The 20,264-nt window shown below is 40.4% G+C and overlaps 1 protein-coding gene across 8 annotated transcripts in view; it reads left to right on the forward strand.

Moving 5' to 3' along the window:
• Positions 1-20,264, forward strand: part of LOC137652292 (cAMP-regulated phosphoprotein 21-like) — a 383,279-nt gene that overhangs the window by 173,475 nt on the left and 189,540 nt on the right. For all 8 annotated transcript variants that reach the window (XM_068385596.1, XM_068385602.1, XM_068385599.1 and 5 more), the window contains one exon: positions 9,551-9,729. In XM_068385596.1, the coding sequence (XP_068241697.1) occupies positions 9,551-9,729 (179 nt within the window). The remainder of the gene's footprint in view (positions 1-9,550; positions 9,730-20,264) is intronic.

Genomic DNA, 20,264 nt, shown 5'->3' on the forward strand with positions numbered 1-20,264 from the left:
CTATGACTCCTGTGTGTCTGTGACAGCAAGGAATAATGACTGGCGATAGGGAGAAGGTGAAGCTCTCTCTCTCTCTCTCGCCGCTCCCCTATCTGTCAACCTCTTTTCACGATTGCTTTCTCTTCGTTGGACACTTCTTCCTTGAGAAGATACAGAAGATAATCATGTGGGGAGGCCTTTTACTTGAAGTTCCTTAGAACTTACACCTCTTTTGGGAGGGAGTGACAGTACTTATCCACTGATGTCATTGGGTTCAGTCAAGCAGAATGTGAATAGTGTTCCAGGTAGTGCTTTTGCACGGGGTGCAGGTGAGCAATCCTTCTCATTCAGAACACCAATGCTATAGGCCAGGAGGTTGGGGTTCATGTGCCCAACTTACCAGTTTCTATACTGATATAAGAGGATTATTCCTTATCCATGCACACTACTCTGTGCTGTTACAGAGCTCACTCAGTGGCCTGTATGCTCTAGGTTTGTTGGCAATTGGGAGCCTGGTGTGACAACAATCACCATTTTATCAGTAGCAGCTGTACCTGTCTGATGTGTCACACCCTACCTGGTTTTAAATTGATAAAAGGGCTCTCTTAGTATGCTCCAGGGGTCTGAAACAAAATAAGGTTCATAGGGTAGGTGAGGGGTTGGATGGTAAATTTATTCTTCAAGGTCACTGTTTTCTATTGGTTTTATTTACTTTTCTTGTACAATAATTCCTTCACACTTAGGCTTACTAAAAGGGAAGGAGTATAAGGCTAAAATTCAGGTTATAAACTAGTCATACATACTTCTATGAAGTATGACTTTGATTAACGAAGCCAAATTCACTATGACATAGCGTTGCCCCACCGTGGGGAAAGTTAATATCAAGTAGTTTTCATAGTCAAATAGCACAAGGGATATTGTTATACAGTATCATAATTTGACTTGATGAAGTCCTTAGCCTTCTGACAGTTGGTTATAATAGTTACAGCAAGATTCTGTCTTCTATCGCTGAATGATACTTTTTTATCTGTCGTCATCAAACGTTAAGGGAGGGTAAAGCATATTATGGCACTTCATTTTCTGGCATTTTAGGAAATAGCTGACACCACCACAGGTGCTCTTCTCATGGTAGTCATGTGCTCCATATCAGCAGTCTCCTTCTTGCCCCCTTGGACTGTTAACACACTAGAAAGATTGACAAAAACAAGAAATGAAAGTTTTGCACCTGTTTCCATTATTCGGCCTGACAGCTCAATGAACGGGAAGATGTACTCATGACGTCATCATGTCATAGGTTGCTAATTCCTTATCCAGCTAAAGCAGTCTACCCATGATAGATGCTGGGGGGGCTGATCACCCATACTGGAGGCCTATCAGTCCTGTGAAGAACCAATCACCTTTGCCATTGGTGCTATGACCACTCGGTCCCATATTACGGGGGGTGGGTGGGGGGGATGCAGCCAATCATACACGACCGTGGGTCGATAGCTAGTGTGCTTTGCCCATCACATGGCTGTGGCTTATTGGTCCTGTGTGGGATCAATCACCTGCAAAGCTGATCATAGCATGGACCAAGTGATCGAGGAGCTGGAGCGCCCTCTCTCATATTTATCTGGTCGAAGTAGTGCTTCATCGGTCTCTTTTCTGTCATGAGTTACTTTGGTATCTCCAGAAGAGGAGACACCACTGCTCAGTAGTGGTCCTGCTTTCTAGCTTGTTGTACACTGTGCCAAGCTGATCAGTGACTGGTCCATGCTCCGGTCTTCCTAGCACCGAGTCATGTCAACCACATGATCTCACCCGTTTACCAGAGGGAGGGGATACTGTATCACTCTTGCTCTCTGGCACTAGGGATTGTTTTCATGCATGAAAGGAAACCATTTATGCTCAATTCATCTGCATACTGATTAAGTGTACGATATGTTTCTCAATCCATTCAGATTTGACTATTTTTATTCTGGGGAGAGGAAACAATTCTTAGAATGGGCTAATGAGCACAGTCAGTAGATTTAAGGTACCATTGGTAGCCTTGATGTACCATCAATTGACAGTGATCGGACATAGTAGCACTTTGTGGGCACAGGGACAGTTGTTGCTCTAAATATCAGATAGCTGCTGGACTCCTCATCTATCTCTCTGAAGGGTTATTTTGGGGTTGCTGTGGAAGGGGAGGCCATGTACCAATACTCCCTCATCCACTATGTGGTATTTCTCAATGGCTTTGGTCTTTCTAGGGAGACCACAGCCAAACCTTTGGGGACAGTCATGCAGTCTGGCTTGGATTTGAGGAAGGTCCCAGCTTTCTCCGATTCCCAACAATGACCAATACCAGCATTTTCCTCCAAAAAGGAGTTGAACCTGTTCTTGCCCCTTCCAAGCTCAATCCAAGAGAGGTTTTACAAGGAAGAAGGGGGTGAAATGAAGAAGAGGTATGTCCCTGGCTGTCAGTAAAGTGATGTTTTGCCTTGCACATAACCTCCAAATCCGTTCCATACCTACCTTCCAGGTTTCATCTTTGGACATGTGTCAGAGGTGGATTGATCCTGAATTTTTGCACTGGAAGTTTTGTATGACCTTCTCCAGTACTCAACTATCTTAATGTGTCCTCACAGGAACTGAGCTCAAGTTTATACTCCTCTCAGCCAAATTGGTTCTTGTGATGCTACTTTCAGTTGGAACTTTTACTCCATGTCCAGCCTTGAGAGAGGAAGACTTTTTGCTTTTGGCAATTCGAAAGACTTGAAGTACATACAGGCTTTCAAAAGCAATATTTTTGTTCCTCTGGTGCTCACATGAGTGTTAAGCTTAATCCATTTGGAATGATCTGTTAGGAGTCTTTCCAGTATAAAATTAAAACTACTTAGTCTTTTGGCGATCCGAGGTTCGGGTTTTGAAGGAAGTCTGATCTCATACGCAAGCAAAGGAAAATACCTGGGAATGTTATTCAACTGGAAATTTTTCCTTGTACTGATATTGACAAACTCAGAGAAGAACATATCTCTATCTCTTCCTGTTCATTAGGAACCACTGAACCCGTCATGGTAGCTAGGGAAGAAGATTAAATTATTCTTTCTTCTACAATACCAACTTCTCCTCCCCTTCTTCTTCTATTCTTCAGATATCTTCTCAGAATGAAGTGCAAGTAGTTGCACAGGAAGCCTCTTGCAAAAAAGTTCCTTGGGACATCTAGCATTCTCTCTTCTCCTTTGGGAGGGGAGTGACGGATGTCACCCACTGATCGTTACCTTAATGTTCAGTCCTTGCTTCCACCTTCATCTTTCTTTTCGTGAAATGAAGCAGCCCTTGCTCTTCTGGAATGAGTATCAGAGCTCATCCTTTGGCTGATCCCTTCGGAGTTGGTTGAACTTCTGTAATCCTTATGTGATGGCTTTCATACTTGAATTGGATGTTGGTGAATAGTCAACACTGACTCCATAAGCCAGGCGAAGGGGAGACGTTTCATCCACATTTCCCATTTCTACCATGATAGGAGCGTCCTAGCCCTTAAAGAGGCATTCTCCTTCCTCAGGAGGGAGTAACAGAGCTCTCGTACTTCAGGGTCCATCGACCGAATTATGAGCCCAGTGTGACAGCTACCGCTGTGGCACTGGTTGCAGGTGAGCTGTCTCACACGCACCATAGGCCAGGTAAAGGTAGGCTATACTCTGCCCTTGAATCCCCAGCCTCTGGACAGGAATGTTGGAGCTTACCTAAGGACCATTTCCCAGATTTCCATCAGCTGGACTTTAAGCATGGTATGGAAAGTCCTTCTGACGTTACAGCATCAGGTAATGGTCCCTTCAGGGATCTAATACCTGCGCTATCCAGGGAGTGGAATGTGTAAGTCCAACTCAATGGTTCCTTCTGTGGAACACACTGGGGTGGCCCCAAGTTGAGTCGTGTCCATTTCCTCTTGCTCATGGGTGGGTCCCAAGAGAGAGACACTATGATGGAGGTCATAGAGTACATGTTTCTCATACCAGAGCACATTTAGAGTAGATCTCAGACTCAATCACTTGCCAATGCCTAGAGGTTGGAATTTCCCTCTGGAGAATAATCCATGCTCAAAGAAACTTTGAGAAGTCTTACCTTACCTGGGACTTCAGTCCCAGGGTGAATAGTCATGATCTTCATGGCATGGCCGCACACTCCTATTGATAACCTGAGTAGGGCATCGTATGGTCTATCTTTCAAAACTCTCTCTTCTTTAATTTGGCAAGAAAATTAGAGAAGACACTCTTTTGTATTATATGGATTCTTCCTTCACAGGGCATCAGTCCATGTTTGAAGGGAGTTTCCCCTGGTATTACATGGATCCTTCATTCTTGGGACATCAGTCCATGTTTGAAGGGAGATTTTTAGTATTATAAGGATCATGCCTTCACATGGAATCAGTCCATGTTTGAAGGGAGTTTTGAGCAGTCTTGCCGATTTTGAGTCTTGGATCCCCTGGTGGGAAGGTTTTCATGTTCAGGGCACTAGTACAAGCGCTTACTGTTAACCTGAGGAGGGTATCATAGTGATCTTTTGCTCAAGACTGTCTGTCTTCTCTGCATCAGCAAGAGAGTATGAGAGTTTCAGGCTCTTCGTGATGTCAGAATTTTGAGGGATTAACGTTTTGCTGCCATGGTGATCTCGCAGACTGATGAGGAAAGTATCAGTTGGTCTCAAACACCATTTCTGGAACTTTTTTAATCCAATCCCTCTGTGCAAGTTGACACTAGGATGTCTGGTATCATATCAGAGCACGGCAGCACTATTTGTTGGGGACTCAACACCTTGTGAGTTGATGTTACAGCCTTCTCAATAGTATCAGCAGGAACAAGGAAAAATTGTCCAAACGCTGTCCTGACAGTGAGATTGTTTGCCTACAGATACAACTTTGATATGTGTGTACCTCTGCTATCTCAAGGAAGAATTCACAAGCCTAGCCATGTTAACAGCCATTTGATTTACATATCAGCATTCTTAGAGCTGAGGGTTGAGTCTGAAGGTTCATGTCACCTTTACCTCTGTACCTCATGGACTTTGCTCACAGGCCCTTGGACCTCATTCCTTGTGTCGTGAGGTGGCTGCTCAGTAGTTGTCAAATACTCCCAACTCCCTTATATGTCATAGTAGGCATTTTGTATAAGGTAACACATTCAGTAAGTCTCAAGGAGAGGCAGAATGATTGTCGCTTCTACCTCTCTTTTTCTCCTCTTAATGTGATGCAGCAACCTTAACTGTTACATGCTGGTCGGACGTCTGGTATTGGTGAGTTACATGACAGCACTCTTCTGGCAGACTACATTTGCCAATAAGCAATTCTCCTATCCTCCAGGCAAGGAGAGGATTGATTGGTGCCTAACCAAACATTTCTCTTGATGTGTCTTGTTGACACTGTCGACGTCATCTTTAAGTTAGGGAAATTTGCTTTCCATGTCCTAGTGTTGGTTTCCTTTTAAGCCATTACTGACCGAGTCCCTATCAGCTTCTACAACCGTATGCTTAGCTTATATGAGATTGTTGAAGTTATCTTTCTCGTTGTTGTATTTGTTCATGAAGTGTGACATGTCCAGAAAAAAAGTACCTTTCACTATGGTTCTAATGGACTTAATCCCACCAATGAGTGAGGGTCCTTATTTTTAAGAACGAAAGGTTTATATGCACATAGGAGCAAGTCAATTTTAAAGAGTTTGTATTTTTCCAAGGTATGCAAACCTTAGTCCTTTGAATTTAATTTTCCTCCTCAATCAACCCTCTCAGTCCTAGGCGTAAGGACAAAAAGGCTATTCTGTGACAGGCAAGTGGCTGAGGCTCCCTCACCACCCTTGTGCCACACATTATTAATAACTGCCTTGTTAACGATTTGATGGCTGTTCAAGCACTACTTTAGACATACTGTATCCCTTTTTAAAACTCCTATTTGTATAGCTAGGAAAAATACAAATTAGGCTTAGAATTTGTTATGCTAGATTATTCAGGAAAATGTCATGTTTAGTACCATATATAGATTTTTGTGCAGTTGAATAGCTATGCCTAGTTATGATTTTATTATGATGATTATCTATTGTACATTACAGTATTTCAATGAACATACCCTGATGTTCATATTGCTTTTCACCTGGAGCTTGCTTATATCAACTTTACCCCTAAAGCTATAAAATATTCACATTTTCTCTCCTTTAAATAGCCTAGGCCTCTGGTGTAGTATTGAGACAATCTAGAGGTTAATGGTAGGCCTTACTCTCTTTTGTCTTTCAGTCTCTTCATCAATCTTGCTTAAGCAAGTTGACTTTACTCTGTGTGAATTCTCCTGATGTAAATGTTATTTTGGTTATTAGTGTTTGTAAGGGATGTCTTGGATTTGTTGATAATTACTGTGTAGATTGTTCAAGGGAACTGTTTCTGGCCATTCTTGCTCCTCTTGCTCTTTGTGTCTCGTGCCAGGGCCAGTATTTTGTTTTAGATAAGCATTGAAAAAATGCAAAGGCCTTTCTGTTCTTCTTAAGGGGCCAGCCGGCTAATGCCGCTTTTAAGGATAGGACTTTGACATTCCAACCATTTAATAGGTTGACTTGGTACATCTCCAAAATGCATATGATTTTTGTACCTGACCTTCGGTTTTGTGATGCCAGTGCGATTTATTATTATTATTATTATTACTATCCAAGCTACAACCCTAGTTGGAAAAGCAAGATGCTATAAGCTCAGGGGCTCCAACAGGGAAAAATAGCCTAGTGAGGAAAGGAAATAAGGAAATAAATAAATGAAGAGAAAAAATTAACAATATATCATTCTAAAATAAGTAACAACATCAAAACAGACATGTCATATATAAACTATTAACAACATCAAAAACAAATATGTCATAAATCCTGAAAGTAAGGATTTTTTAAGTTTCTATTAATCCCTCAGTGATTAATATTAAGATCTTGGATTACTACCATGTATAGACCTGATGTAGACCTTGAAAACAATGAGTCTTATGTTCTTCTTAAGTCATTTCTTTTCGACACATGAATTCTTTTAATTTTTGTAAAAAAAATTAACAATAAAGATTAGGGAAAAAAGTAAGATAAAAATTAAATAGAAATTGGAAAAAAGAGAATGATTAATTTGTTCTTACAACTCTCTATAACTTGCATACCAAATTTCAGTACTATAGCTTTAAAAGTAAGCGAGAAGTAGGAATTTGAAGGTCAATAAGTATAGTTTTGAGATACGGTCATTATAAGTTTTTCTTTGTATTTTTACAAAGACATTGTTAATAGATTATGATTATTGTGATTACTATGTTCTATTTTTGGGTAAAAATAACACAAAACTTTATTATTTATCATAATTAAATTATAAATGAAGATCCCTTTCCTCAATATCTTGCTTCTTTTGGCTCCTGGTTCTGCTCCTTCCTCAACAACACCCTCTGTCTCTCCATCACTAACTCTGATAATATTGCCGAGAATAGACGTTTCTAAACTCTTACTAAATCTAATTCTCTTCTTCATCATGAAAATAAGATGTCTTGCTAGTGTTTTCCTCCTTGGCATGATGAAATTCTTGCCAAAACAAAGAAAAACGGATGTGTCAGAGATGAAAAATGTATGTCTGATCTACATTAGATTTGTGCTCACGCTGAGCCTTGTAAAGCTCACAACATCCCGATTAGTGACTCATTGCATCTCTAAAGATGCTATTGCTCAATATTTGTTTGATTTAAAATGTTATGATTGTCAAATTTTACGATAGCAGAAGGAATATTACATTTTCTATATGTATCACTATTTTTGGCGTATTGAGATACTTTTACTAATTACACTGTAACTATGAAAATAAGCTAAATTTTACCGAAATATTTCATATACGCATTCTTCATTTCCATATAAAACTCTTTGATTTATTTCAGGATTTTCGGTTTTTTCATCTTGTACACCCTGGCATTAGCTGGCCGGTCCCTTTAAGGGAAAATAAGTTCAGATGGTAGCTGACCAAATAATAAGTGTCTCTGCACTAACTTTATTTTATGTCTTCTCTTATTTGATGGTCCAATAAGACTGCTTATTCTCCATTTTTTCCCTAATTTTATGGTGGGAGATCGTTGCCGGACCACAACATTTGCTGGATGCTCTGACATGCTGGTAGGCCCTTGATATCTTGAGGAAGCAGGTAGCTAAGGCTACATTGCTATAGTGTCCCCAGAGTCAGTACCAGTAGTGACAGCAGTGATTACAGTGTCAGTGATCTCAGTACCAATGATCCACGCTAGGCTCCACCCCTGTGGAAGAAGTGCCAAAGTGTAGTGTGTAGAAGGCTCCCTGGCCGGTAAGCCTGTATGTATGTCCCGGTGCCCGTCCCCTGTGATTAACTTCAGTACCATTCCCCTATGTCAGTCTCCCCTGGGCCTGTCACTCCTGTTTAAGCTTTGTCTTAAAGAAATCTTGGTTTTTTATCAGATTGCTGGTCTTTAGATGATCTACTGTAGATGCTGCTGCTGATGGATCAAATCAAATTGGTTTGTTTCCATTAAACGAGTGAATTTTGATTCAATTTTTCATTTGGAATAAAGCTCTGGGTAAATCAAGTGATTAGATAAAAGAAAGGTACTGTATTTAGAGCATAATCAGGAGAATCAGGTTATTATAAACTTTAGAACACATTCAGAGGAATCAAAGCGCAATATTACAAACTTCAGTTTTAGACTGTCTGTTGCCAAGATACTACATGAAGAGATGCATCTAGTGTATTGAATAAGGTAGTTCTGTTAATGAGCTATCTCTTTCTTTGGCAGACCCATCTCCATCAGAGTATGGAATCAGCTATATGGACATCAGGGAGGTTCATAAAAATAAACTGAATTTTAATAATAAGATTTATTTCTATATGCTCCTCTGAGGATCATATACCTGTCCACCATCCTTCCCATTCAATAGTGTTGCATGGATTATCCACATCATGGTTATTGCCATTAGATGCTAGATTGTCTCAATACTGTAATATGTTAGAGGCCTAAGGCTATAGAAGGGAAAGAAAACAAGAAATATTTTATTATTTGGGGTTAAAAGTTTATATAAGCAAGTTTCAAGAGAGAAGCAATATGAATATCTGGTGAGTATAGAAATTAAGAAAATGATTAAGATTGATTTTTCATCTATATATGTTAGATACACATTTATGCCTTCATTTGTCTTCCTAGCATACTTTCTGTGCTATTAACTTTATCAGGTTTAGGTAAAAGAAGGTTGCCTCTAAAGTAGAGAAGGTATTAGTATGGAATTTAAGTTACCAAATGTTCAATTTAATTTAGTATACACAGTAATTTTAGGTGAAGGAAAATTTTCTTTGCCTGTTTAATGGAATACAATTACTTAAGACCCACTTGACTGTGAAAGTCTCCAGACATTTTATTAGGCAGGAAACCAATTTTAGGACATATCTTTTTGCTTAACCCATGCATTGTAAAATTACAGTATTTTGACACAATCCTTGTATCTTAAAGAACTCAAGTTTGAAAATACAAAATTGCATCTAGAGAATATTACTTGTCTATTGTATAATGCATATCAAAAGTTTCTTTTACTCTTCATTATAGGCCTGGAAGATTACCTAAAGTAGAGTCCTTTGAAAGTAGAGAAACTCTTCATCCGAAATCATTACGGCCACCTGTATTCAAATCTCATAGCTTTGGCGGTTACAGTGGAGGAGTAACAGTATTATCCAGAGGAGAATCTGTATCCAGTAACCTTTCATCTTCTAGACTAAGTAAACAAGGTAAGAAATACATCTACACAACACTAAAATATAAACTAAATAGCAGTGAAAAATGTTAACGAGTCTTGAGATTTCTTAGCAACAGATATGGAGTAATGTTTATTAAAAATTTATTTTGTCAACCAAATAATGTTCTTGTGATAGAATTATATATAGAATTTATTGGTTAGTCAATTTCACCTCTTTATGTCTGTATGTACAAAATTGTATTTGTTCCTACATGGTTAGAACTCTTTGAATTTTAAGAGGAGTATGATTTTAGCAAAGCTGGAAGTCAACTGTTAAGATTTTATAACAAGGTGTCAGTAGTTATAGGTGGGTGGCAGGGAAGCCCTGGCCCCTGTACGCTCCCTTTTTGCAAATGTAAAAACCATGTGTGGGCATGCAGTCCTGCTTTAGTGTTCCTGGCTGTAAATGTGCAATGTTTATGAGCAAGAGCTCATTGGATACCCATTCATTGTGCCCATCATGCAAGGGTCGTGACTGTGAGGAGTCATCACCTTGCAAGGAATGTAAATCGCGGCCATCATCGTAATGGCTTGAGTACAGCAAGAGGAGAAAAAAAAGCTATGTTAGATATTTCTCCTCCGTGGTGTGCCTTGAAGTCGAAGATTTCCAATCAGAGATGTTAAAATATCGGAAATTTTGGTATCGATATTAATACCTATTATTTTCTAAATATATTTATATCGATATTAAGGAAAAGTAGCATTCATTTAATGTGAAAATAAGAAAATAATAGAAATTATATACTGTACTTAATTTATCCACAGTTTAATGTTTTTTTTTCTTATACATAACCGTCAGTAGCTGAAAATACTAACCTTAATAATGTTTATTTTTAAGTACAGCAAATCCATAATAACCAAAAAACCAGCTTAAAAATAAAATGCAAATTTTAGAATACTGTAACTAGTTTAAAAGTGTATTAGTGTTTTTTTCAAGCAAGTTGAAAAGGACAGAATGGGAAGGGGAAAGGGTCCTGTATAAGGTGTGAGAGGAGCTGACGGCATGTCGGCCCTACCACACCTAGAGAAAGCTCTGTTTCAGTATCGGCGCCATCCTAGGCGGAAGGAGAATACATTCCCCAGCCTAGGGTCTGCCAATACAGTAAGGGAGCCCGGCAATCATCTAGCCGCCACCCTTAATCATAGAGAAACAGAGTCCCACTGCCGGCGCCATCCCAGCAGAAAAATAATCACTATTCTTCAGCCTAGGGTCTGCGAGCACAGGACTAGTCGACTAAACCACAGGGAGAAGGGTATCACATGACCCCTTCAAGTGCAGTCTAGGGAGGCAAAGCCTCCTATGCCAACCAACAAGATCCGACAGGGAAGTACATTCACCCTATCAATCAGTTGCTGGCACACGACAAGTATTCTGAGGTTCTGACCCAAACCCAAAGCTCACCATCAGTACTGTAGCTAGGTGAAGGGGCAGAAAAACCCTAGCCTAACCTTGCCAAAATGACAATTCGAGGCAAGACCAACTAGGATTGTAGCCATAGGCTACACTCAGAGGGAAGGAGGGATTACCCTATATATGAGGGTAACCGGGGAGATTGTATGAAAGTATACTAAAGCTACAAGGCTACTAGCCTAGCGACAGTGAGATCGACTACCTAACTCATCGAAGCTCTCTCGTATACTATCTTAGAAGAGGAAATTTTATATGCAATCCATATATCTTACATGTATAAATTGCCTTTTATCTTCATTTAAATTTAATAGCACCAGGAACACTTATTATATCATGCAAGAGAGTAAACTATAACGCCTAGGCTAGGAAGCCTAGTGTAAACAAGGTAGGCTACCTAATTTGCCGAAACTAATGTGAATACTATCGGCATAATATAATTAATTCCTAGTAATGAAGACTAAATAGCTAATTATTTTTATTTAAGCTATTATACCGGGAAAGTCGTTCTGGCTAACTAAATAACTCGTGCATTACGAACGACAGCGCTGAAGGCGCCTCCGGTCAAGGCAATAGCTCTGCCAAAAATTAGTTTAATTTGAATTCATTCTTACTTTATAGCCAGAGCTAAATTTATACAGCATAAGAATCAAATACTCAACTTTCCAGAGGCAGAAGAGGCTGGAGATTGCATAATAAATCCTGATAACAGGAGAGCACTGGGAAAACCACCGAGCGAAACCGCTACAGAAAAAGGAATAAAGATGGCCGACGATTATGGCGCCATCTGAGTACTCAAACAGTAACGGAGAAAGGGAACCTTATTAACGGCTCCTCTTTTATTTTGCCACTTTTCGCCCTCGAAGCGTAAACGCTATGCGGGGTGCAGATTGCTATGTAGCGTGTCAAGAATACGTCTCCTGATATTATGCGATATCCTAAAAGGAAATTTTAAGGATATTCGTGCCAGGAGTTAGAATTCTGGAGACCTTAAGTTAAATTCTCTGGGAATATCACTGTAGTCAAATATACAATAGGAAGCTACTTAAAGGAACCTTCCATTAGGACGACATGGCCTGAGCCCAAATATATATATATATATATATATATATATATATATATATATATATATATATATATATATATATATATATATATATATATATATATTTTTATATATATTTATGTATATATATAGCCAACTGTTACACTCTCATTATTGATATTACCTTTTTGGTATCGATACCGATATTCTTCATTTAATATCCATTTGATATCTATATTTTATATCGATACTCCTCCCTAGTTCCAGTAATCATTTCTCTCCTTTCTCTGGTTCTCTGGTACTCAGGATTCCGAACCCTCTACTTCCCTTCTCCCCTGTTGGGTGAGACGGATAGCAGCCTTGAAATTAAATTAACCTTAGAGCAAACTCCGAAGAAGTTTGTCTTGCCCGCTTCTCCTAGAGTGGCGGGTAGTTCTCAGGTAGTTCATGAGCCTGACAAATTTTCAGATAATGATCCGGTGTGAGTTGACGCCCTAAGGTCATTGTGATTGTCTTTAAGGTTTGAGGTTTATGTCAATTTTTGTGACTACTAAACTTAAAACTTCCTTACTTGCCATTCCTTCTCCTTCCTCCCCCACATTGGAGAAGGTAGACATGATCTTATTAGGTCTACTAGAGACTTCAGAAGGTGCATTTAATAACAGATCCTCTCCTTCTGCTTTGCCTTGCCAACACTGCATGGACTATTGTCGAGTAAGAGTAGGAGATGCCTTCATTTTCTATGGAAACAGATAATTTACGCCTCACTCAGGTTAAGACGAGTGGATACCCACAGTACTGAATGATTGACTGTAATTCTCGCGCCCTATGGAGGTAGATTGCTTAGGTTTTATGTTTCCAAATTTTCCTACTTTTATCAATTCAAGTACTTCACGATCTTTATACTTCTACCCATAATGTTCCACTTAATAATGAGTGCATTTCATTATACAGTATTTTTTTGTACTTACATGCAGAGTTAATGATATTACTAAATACTATCCATTAATTGTACAGTCAAACATTTTTCCCAATGAGGGACTTTTATAATGTTAGTGTAAACAAAACTTGGCATATTTTTTTAAAATTTCTGTATAGCAGTTTCTAAAAGAATACCCATAATTATAAAATCAGCTTTTATATAGATACTATGACATACCTCAGAGGTAAGCGATGGCTCACTACCATGTGCAAGATTCACTTAAACGTGGTCCATTGATGGGTTGTCAGCTTTAGCAGTTATTCCGTGGTGAGTGCTTTGTCTTCCTTTCTTAAAGTGATTAGATTATATCAAAAGCATTTTTTTTCTTTAATTTACAAATTCATCAGTAAAATTTAGAGGGAAATAATTTGAAAAGAATCCAAGTTTTTCAAAAAATTCACTTCATTTCACAAAAAAAAAAAAAAAAAAAAACAATTCAGTAATTATGATAGCAAATATTCATATTTGATGAATGCCACTAGACTTGCTTAGTGCCTTGCCTTTTTATGGCTTAGACATTTAATCTCAAGCCCTATCTAAAGGTATTACAGTAAAATCTGACTTAGCTAAGGATAGCACCCCAGCACTTGGCTATATATTCCAAATTTGTAAACCCCATACAATCCAGCCCTTGAGGTCCATGCAATTTCTATCTATAAAGCAAACATAACATTGAATGGTAGTTCACCTTCTTCAAATTGAATATCATAGACTTAACTCAAGACATACTGGATGTTTTCTCCCTTGGTCTGGTGAGTGCAATGGGACAAGTTACTCAGTAGATGGGAAAGGAGTTACTTGATACTGTATCTGGTCTTCTATTGTCTCTTATAACACTTTTTCTGTGGCACTGCAAAGGAGTATGAGGAAATAGAAAACCTCAACATGGTGAGCACTCAAGCCTACAGAAGATTTTCCCATGCAGGGTACAAAACAGTTTTTACTATTTTCAACTTTAAATGCATCTGAATGCCTTGTTTCATATGCAAGTACAGTAATACCTCGACATACGAGTGTTCCAACAAACGAGAAATTTGAGATACGAGGAAAGTTTAGAGCAAATTTTTGCCCCGAGATACGAGACAAATTTGAGATACGAGGATACGAGACGGTTCCCTATGCGGCTGCTAGGTGGCCGAGTGTGCAAGAGGCTGCTCACGAGGACAGCATCGCTCGCTTTTTCCCGTCGAATCTCCATCGTGTTAAGTTATCTCCGAGCAGCGGCCGTAGTGTTTGGATTTTTTATTTGGTCTTTGCGTAACCTAACCTAACCTAACCTAATCAGTACAGAATTAAGTGAATAAGCAATGGGTTCAAAGCAAGTGAGTGCAAACAAGGGTAGTGAAAAGAAAAAGCGTATGATGGCAATCGAGATAAAGCATGAAATATTCGAGAAACATGAGATTAGTGTACAAGTGACTGAGCTGGCTCACCAATATGAGAGGAGTACATCAACAATATGTACCATCCTCAAGCAGAAGGGTGCTATAAAGAGCACCAAGCCTTCCAAAGGACTAACCATCCTTTCCAAGCTGCGCAGTGATATTCATGACGAGATGGAGAGGCTTCTTTTAATGTGGATAAAGGAGAAACAGTTGGCGAGAGGTAGCATGACCGAGACTATCATCTGTGAAAAGGCCAGCGGAATCTACTATGTCTTAAAAGGAAAGCAAGCAGCTGAGAGAGGGGAGACTTCGATGCCAGCGGAAATTATCAAAGCCAGTTGTGGCTGTTTGGATAATTTAAAGAAACGGACTGGGACACACTCAGTTGTGAGGCATGGGGAAGCAGCTTAATTAGAATTAAGTTAGTGTAACGTAAGATTAACATTTATTTTTAAGTGTGTGTACAGTAAGCTAATTTCATTTAAGTTGAATTTAAAGTTTAAGTTATATTACATAGTGTTACAAAAGTATAGCATACCGAACGTGTTGCCGTCAAGTCTCTCTCCTCCCCTTTTTTCCCCCCTCCTCTTCCGCATACACCGCCGTTAGCCGCTACCGTCTGTCTCGAAGGTAAGAACTCCATAATAGTGTCACATTTAATTGCAGATCATATACAGTACATAGGTATTTGTTATTTTGTGAGTACTGTATAGGTTGTGAATTAGAACAATTAAAAGGTTGTGAATTAGAACAATTAAAAAGGTGTTTTTCCACTGTAATATACTGGTTTTAGATGCTTTTTCAGAGGGTGGGAACAGATTAATTTTTTTTAGTTATTTTATATGCGGAAAAATTGATCCGAGATACGAGCGCATTGACATACGAGCTCAGGTCCCGGAACGCATTAAGCTCGTATCCCAAGGTATTACTGTAATGAGAAAATGTTCACCCCTCCCTTCCCTACATTCATTCGATTCATGGGTTAAATATACCAGTAGGAGAACAGGATCAAAGAGTGGGATGTAACTGTCTAGTAAGAACTGATGCTGTCTTTTAAAATCTAGTTAGTGCAGCTGGAGAGTAATTTCAGAACAGATAGAGCCTTTTGTGATAATTGAGTTTGAATTTAAAAAATTGGTTCAAGATTACTTTTTCTGAAGATAAGTAATCAGTCCTGTACTTCTTATATTGCCTTTTAATTGTTTTAATTTGAGATTTTTAAATATTAAACTTAGCCGGTGAATATATAATAGCTGACGTCTCCGACGGCTCGACAGAATCCAAAAACTCGCGAGCGATCGCCATGAAGGTAGCGGGTGTGCCCACCAGCGCCGACTATCGGCCAGATACCGCATATACATGTAAACAGCTCCAGTTCTTCTCTGTCGGTCTTGTCGACAAGTTGATTCCATTACTCGCTGTTGACCTGGAGTTTTTCGTCATTCTTGGTGAAGTACTTCTTTTTTGTTTTGAGCTTTCGCAGTGCAGGTGTTTTTATCTTCAATTAAAACTCTTGAACCCTTTTTTGGATAGATTATTGTTGATGAGTTTGGAGTAAAAGTGTTTTGCCCTTGCTCTTTTATCTCTGGTTTTTTTCCAAAGAGTAAAGATGGCCGACCCTTCCCTTAGTGTACGGAAGTGTGTTTTAGGCTTTTAGCAATTATCTTATCACGTTATAAATTGTTGTTGTTAATTATAGATTTTCCTCTATATATTTTATATCTCACCCGCCTTTATTAGGCCTCTTCGATTAGCTTTCCATTTATACTAAACATCAAGATAAATTTTATGTTTTGTTTATATGCGGCCTTACCTATTCCTCCCCTAGTCCGAGAGTAGGCGGTCATAACTTGGAAACCGAAGTTAAACAACGTTGAGCCCATTCAACTTTTATTTTCGTTAAGTTTAAATCATTTGCTCTGTAAGAGTTATGAAATGAATATTTTTTAGTAGATATTTTATGAAAGATTTTCTTTGAATAGTCTTCGTGCTGTTTCAAAGATGAACTAACGTTTGGTTTATTTATGCTACGCAGTTTGCGCTCTATCGTTACGATAGAGAAAGAGAGAATCACGGTTTCACTTTGCAGAAGGAGTAAATCGATTTTGACGTTTTGTTCATTCTTCTTTCAAACTGAAGTGTTTTAAATACTAATTTAAAGGAACTTGTTAATTTTCAATTTCTTAGTCCTTTCAGTTTTTTCCTTTGGTCAAATAACCTGTTTATTGACGAAGGGTGAGTGGGCATTTCTCTTCTGTGTGAAATCAAGAGAGAGAGAGAGAGAGAGACGGAGAGAGAGAGAGGAAGAGAAAACGATCCAATCTTTATTATCGTCCCAAGTAAGGAGTTTGGGAGCGAGTAACGTTATTCTCGATTCAGTTTTTTACTCTCGTCCCAAGTCTCTGTACGGGGAGAAAGGATAAAACGTTTTTAGTTTTTTATTCTCGTCCCAAGGCACTGTACGGTGAGAGATTGAAAACGTAGTCTTTAATGAACTAGTGTTTAGTCTCCTCCCCAGTCACTGATCCTTTTTAACTTTATATATTTCCGTTTTATTCGATATATATGTTTACTGTTTTTTGCTTGTACTAATGTGCTTACATTATACGACTCATCTCGCAATTATAACCTTTTGATGTAAGGGAGAATTGCGTGCTTCAGGTAGAAATCAGTTTTATTCATGCCTAATGTGAAATTATTGAAAAATACGATATCAGTGAAGTACGTAAGTGCAAAAACAGAAAATCGTAGTGATAAAGTGATAATTGCGCAAAGTGTTTTTTAGTGTTGCGACCGAGGGTTCGTCTGTTCGTGCTTGTCGTTCACCTAGTCCGAGACCTCTTTCAGGCTCCCATGCTACCAGGGAGAAGTAATGTCGTAGGACTTATGGGGACGAGAGGCTTTAACCAACGAACAGACGTTCCCTCTATGGTATCGGGCGTGTCTCGCAAGATCGCCCCTACCATAAGACGAGCGAGGCTGTTTTCTCCTCGTCATCCGAAGGCTTCTCGCAAAAGAAACCTTGGAGCAAAGTTTCTAGACCCTTAAAGCGGAAGTCAGTCCCTTCAGGACAGGTCCAGCGTCCTGGCTGTAGCCATGGGGACAGCTCTGACCCTGTGCAGTCATCGGAAGACTGCTCGCCGCCTAAACAAAAGCGTAACACGGGCTCTGAGAGTCTTAGTTTAGGCAATGTTTTGCCGTCACAGACGTTACCATCGTCTCGACCCGTACCGACTCCCGTTGATCCTAGATGGGTTGTCCTGCAGGATATGCAGAATAAGCTTGCCTCCCTTATGGAGGAGTATACCGTTGAGCAGGTTCACGATGATCCTCGCCGTTACGCTTATCGAGATCCTGGCCGTCAGCCGCCCAAACGAGCCTTTGCTCGTCCTGTTGACGTTGACGTTACAAAGTCACGTCAGTCACGTGACTTGGAGCCTCACTCGATGCAGTCCCGTGTTGACTTTCAGCCGCTTGTTGACGTTCAGCCGCTGCCGCATGCTCGTGTTAACGTTCAGGACGTTCGCCAACCAGCTCAGTTGCCTTGTTTTGACGTTGAGCGTCAAGCACCGCAGTCAAGGGTTGTTTTGACTGCTCAGTCTAGGCAGTCAAGGCAGTCTCGACTTGACGTCGAGCGTCCATCAACTCCTGTTGTTGTTACTGGTCAGTCCTTTCAGCAGCGACATGACGTCGCTTCCTTGACTGCTACTGCTGCTCCTTTGCGTGTGGACTTTGCCTGTCAAGCATTGCCACCGCGGCAGGTCTCTCCTTTTCATGAGACTCGGCAATTGTCGGACGAGGTTCCTTCAGATGAGGAAGTTGCTGATCCCCCTCCTACTGATATTCCCTTGGGGACTTTGTCAGACGGAGAGGAGCCTAAAGCTGCTCAGCCCTCTATGGACTTTAAGTAAATCATGCTGATTTTTAATGATCTTTGTCCTGACCATTTTGTAACTGCTGCTCCTCGTTCGCCTAAACGTCAGAGTTTACACCAGGCCTAGCTACTTCGAAGCCGTTGTTTTCTAAGCTAGTGCTCTCTCGCTCTTCTAAGAGAGCTTTACGTTTGCTAGGCGACTGGTTGATCACCAGGAGGAGTTTGGGGGAGACAGCCTTTGCTTTCCCTTCTTTTAAACTGGCTTATAGAGCGAGCGTCTGGTATGACACGGGAGAAGTTCTCGGCTTGGGAGTTCCTGCCTTTGCCCAGAGAGACTTCTCAAGCCTCATAGACTCTCCCCGGCGCCTGGCCATGAGACGCTCCAAGATTTTATGGTCGGCTTCAGAGCTAGACCATCTCCTGTTAGGAGTTTTTCGAGCGTTTGAAGTTTTGCTGTACAATTATGTCATGCATGAACAAAGCTATCAGGTATGGCTCCAATGATCTGACAGCCACTTTCTCTGCAGGAACAAGACTATCAGGGATGGCTCCAATGATCTGGCAGCCACGTTCACTGCAGGAGTACTTAAGATGTAAGTGTGCTCAATGTGTTCATTGTCAAGACAAACTTCACGATGAAGACTACCAAAGCTGTCTTGACAGCATTAAGGGAAGGCGACTGGATGGTCTCTCTCGACCTTCAGGATGCATACTTCCACATCCCGATTCATCCAAACTTTCAACTACATCTGAGGTTTGTGGACGGGAAAGTAATGTACCACTGTCGAGCACTGTACTCCGACCTCATTCCTGCTCCTCTTGTTTTTACAAGGCCCTTGCAAAATGTAGCAAGCTTTCTACATTGTTTGAGGATTCAGAGCCTCCCTTTATTTTGACGACTGGCTGATCAGGGCGTCGTCATTATATCGCTGTCTGGAGAGCCTCTAATGGACATTAGACCTAACCAAGGAGCTAGGTCTCATAGTGAACGTAGAGAAGTCGTAACTTACAGTACCCCATCCCAGACTATTCTTTTTTTGGGAATGGAGATACAGTGTCTGATTTTTCGGCCCTTTTTGTCTCCCGCAAGAATGGAACAAGCTCTGTTAAAAGTCCTTCACTTGCAAGAGAAAAACAGTTGCTCTGTAAGAGTTTGAACTAGCCTCGTGGGAACTCTTTCATCGCTGGAGTAGTTATCTCTCTGGGGAGACTCAACCTATGCCCTTTCCGATTTCACCTAAAACATTGGAACAAGGAGAAGGGCTTAGTGAGTATCTCTTTCCCAATCTCCAACTCAGTCTAGACATGTCTGACTTGGTGGGACAGCAACATCAGACTTCGAGAAGGTCTTTCTCTTGCGATCAAGAACCCAAACCATGTGTTGTTTTCAAATGCATCGGATTTGGGTTAGGGAGCTCCACTGGACAGTCTGGAAGGCTCGGGTCTTTGATCCACGGATCAGAAGGAACTCCATTTAAGGCAGTAACATCTCTCCTTTGGCGAGATTTGTGCAAGGAAATGAATGTCTTGGCGGACGGCCTCAGCAGAAGAGGACAAGTCATCTCCATGGAGTGGACGTTGCATAAGACTGTGTGCGAGAAGCTATGGATGACATGGGGTCAACCCACCATAGATCTTTTTGCGACTCTCTCTGACAAAGAGGCTCTCGACTTACTGTTTTCCAGTTCCAGATCCAGAGGCAGCCCACATAGACGCTTTCCTGCTGGACTGGTCTCACCTGGACGTTTATGCCTTTCCACCTTTCAAGATCCTAGACAAGGTGCTGCAGAAGTTCACCTCTCACGAAGGGACCAGGTTGACATTGGTTGCTCC

Source organism: Palaemon carinicauda, chromosome 13, assembly GCF_036898095.1.
Source record: "Palaemon carinicauda isolate YSFRI2023 chromosome 13, ASM3689809v2, whole genome shotgun sequence".
In the NCBI taxonomy this organism is placed as follows: Eukaryota; Metazoa; Arthropoda; class Malacostraca; order Decapoda; family Palaemonidae; genus Palaemon; species Palaemon carinicauda.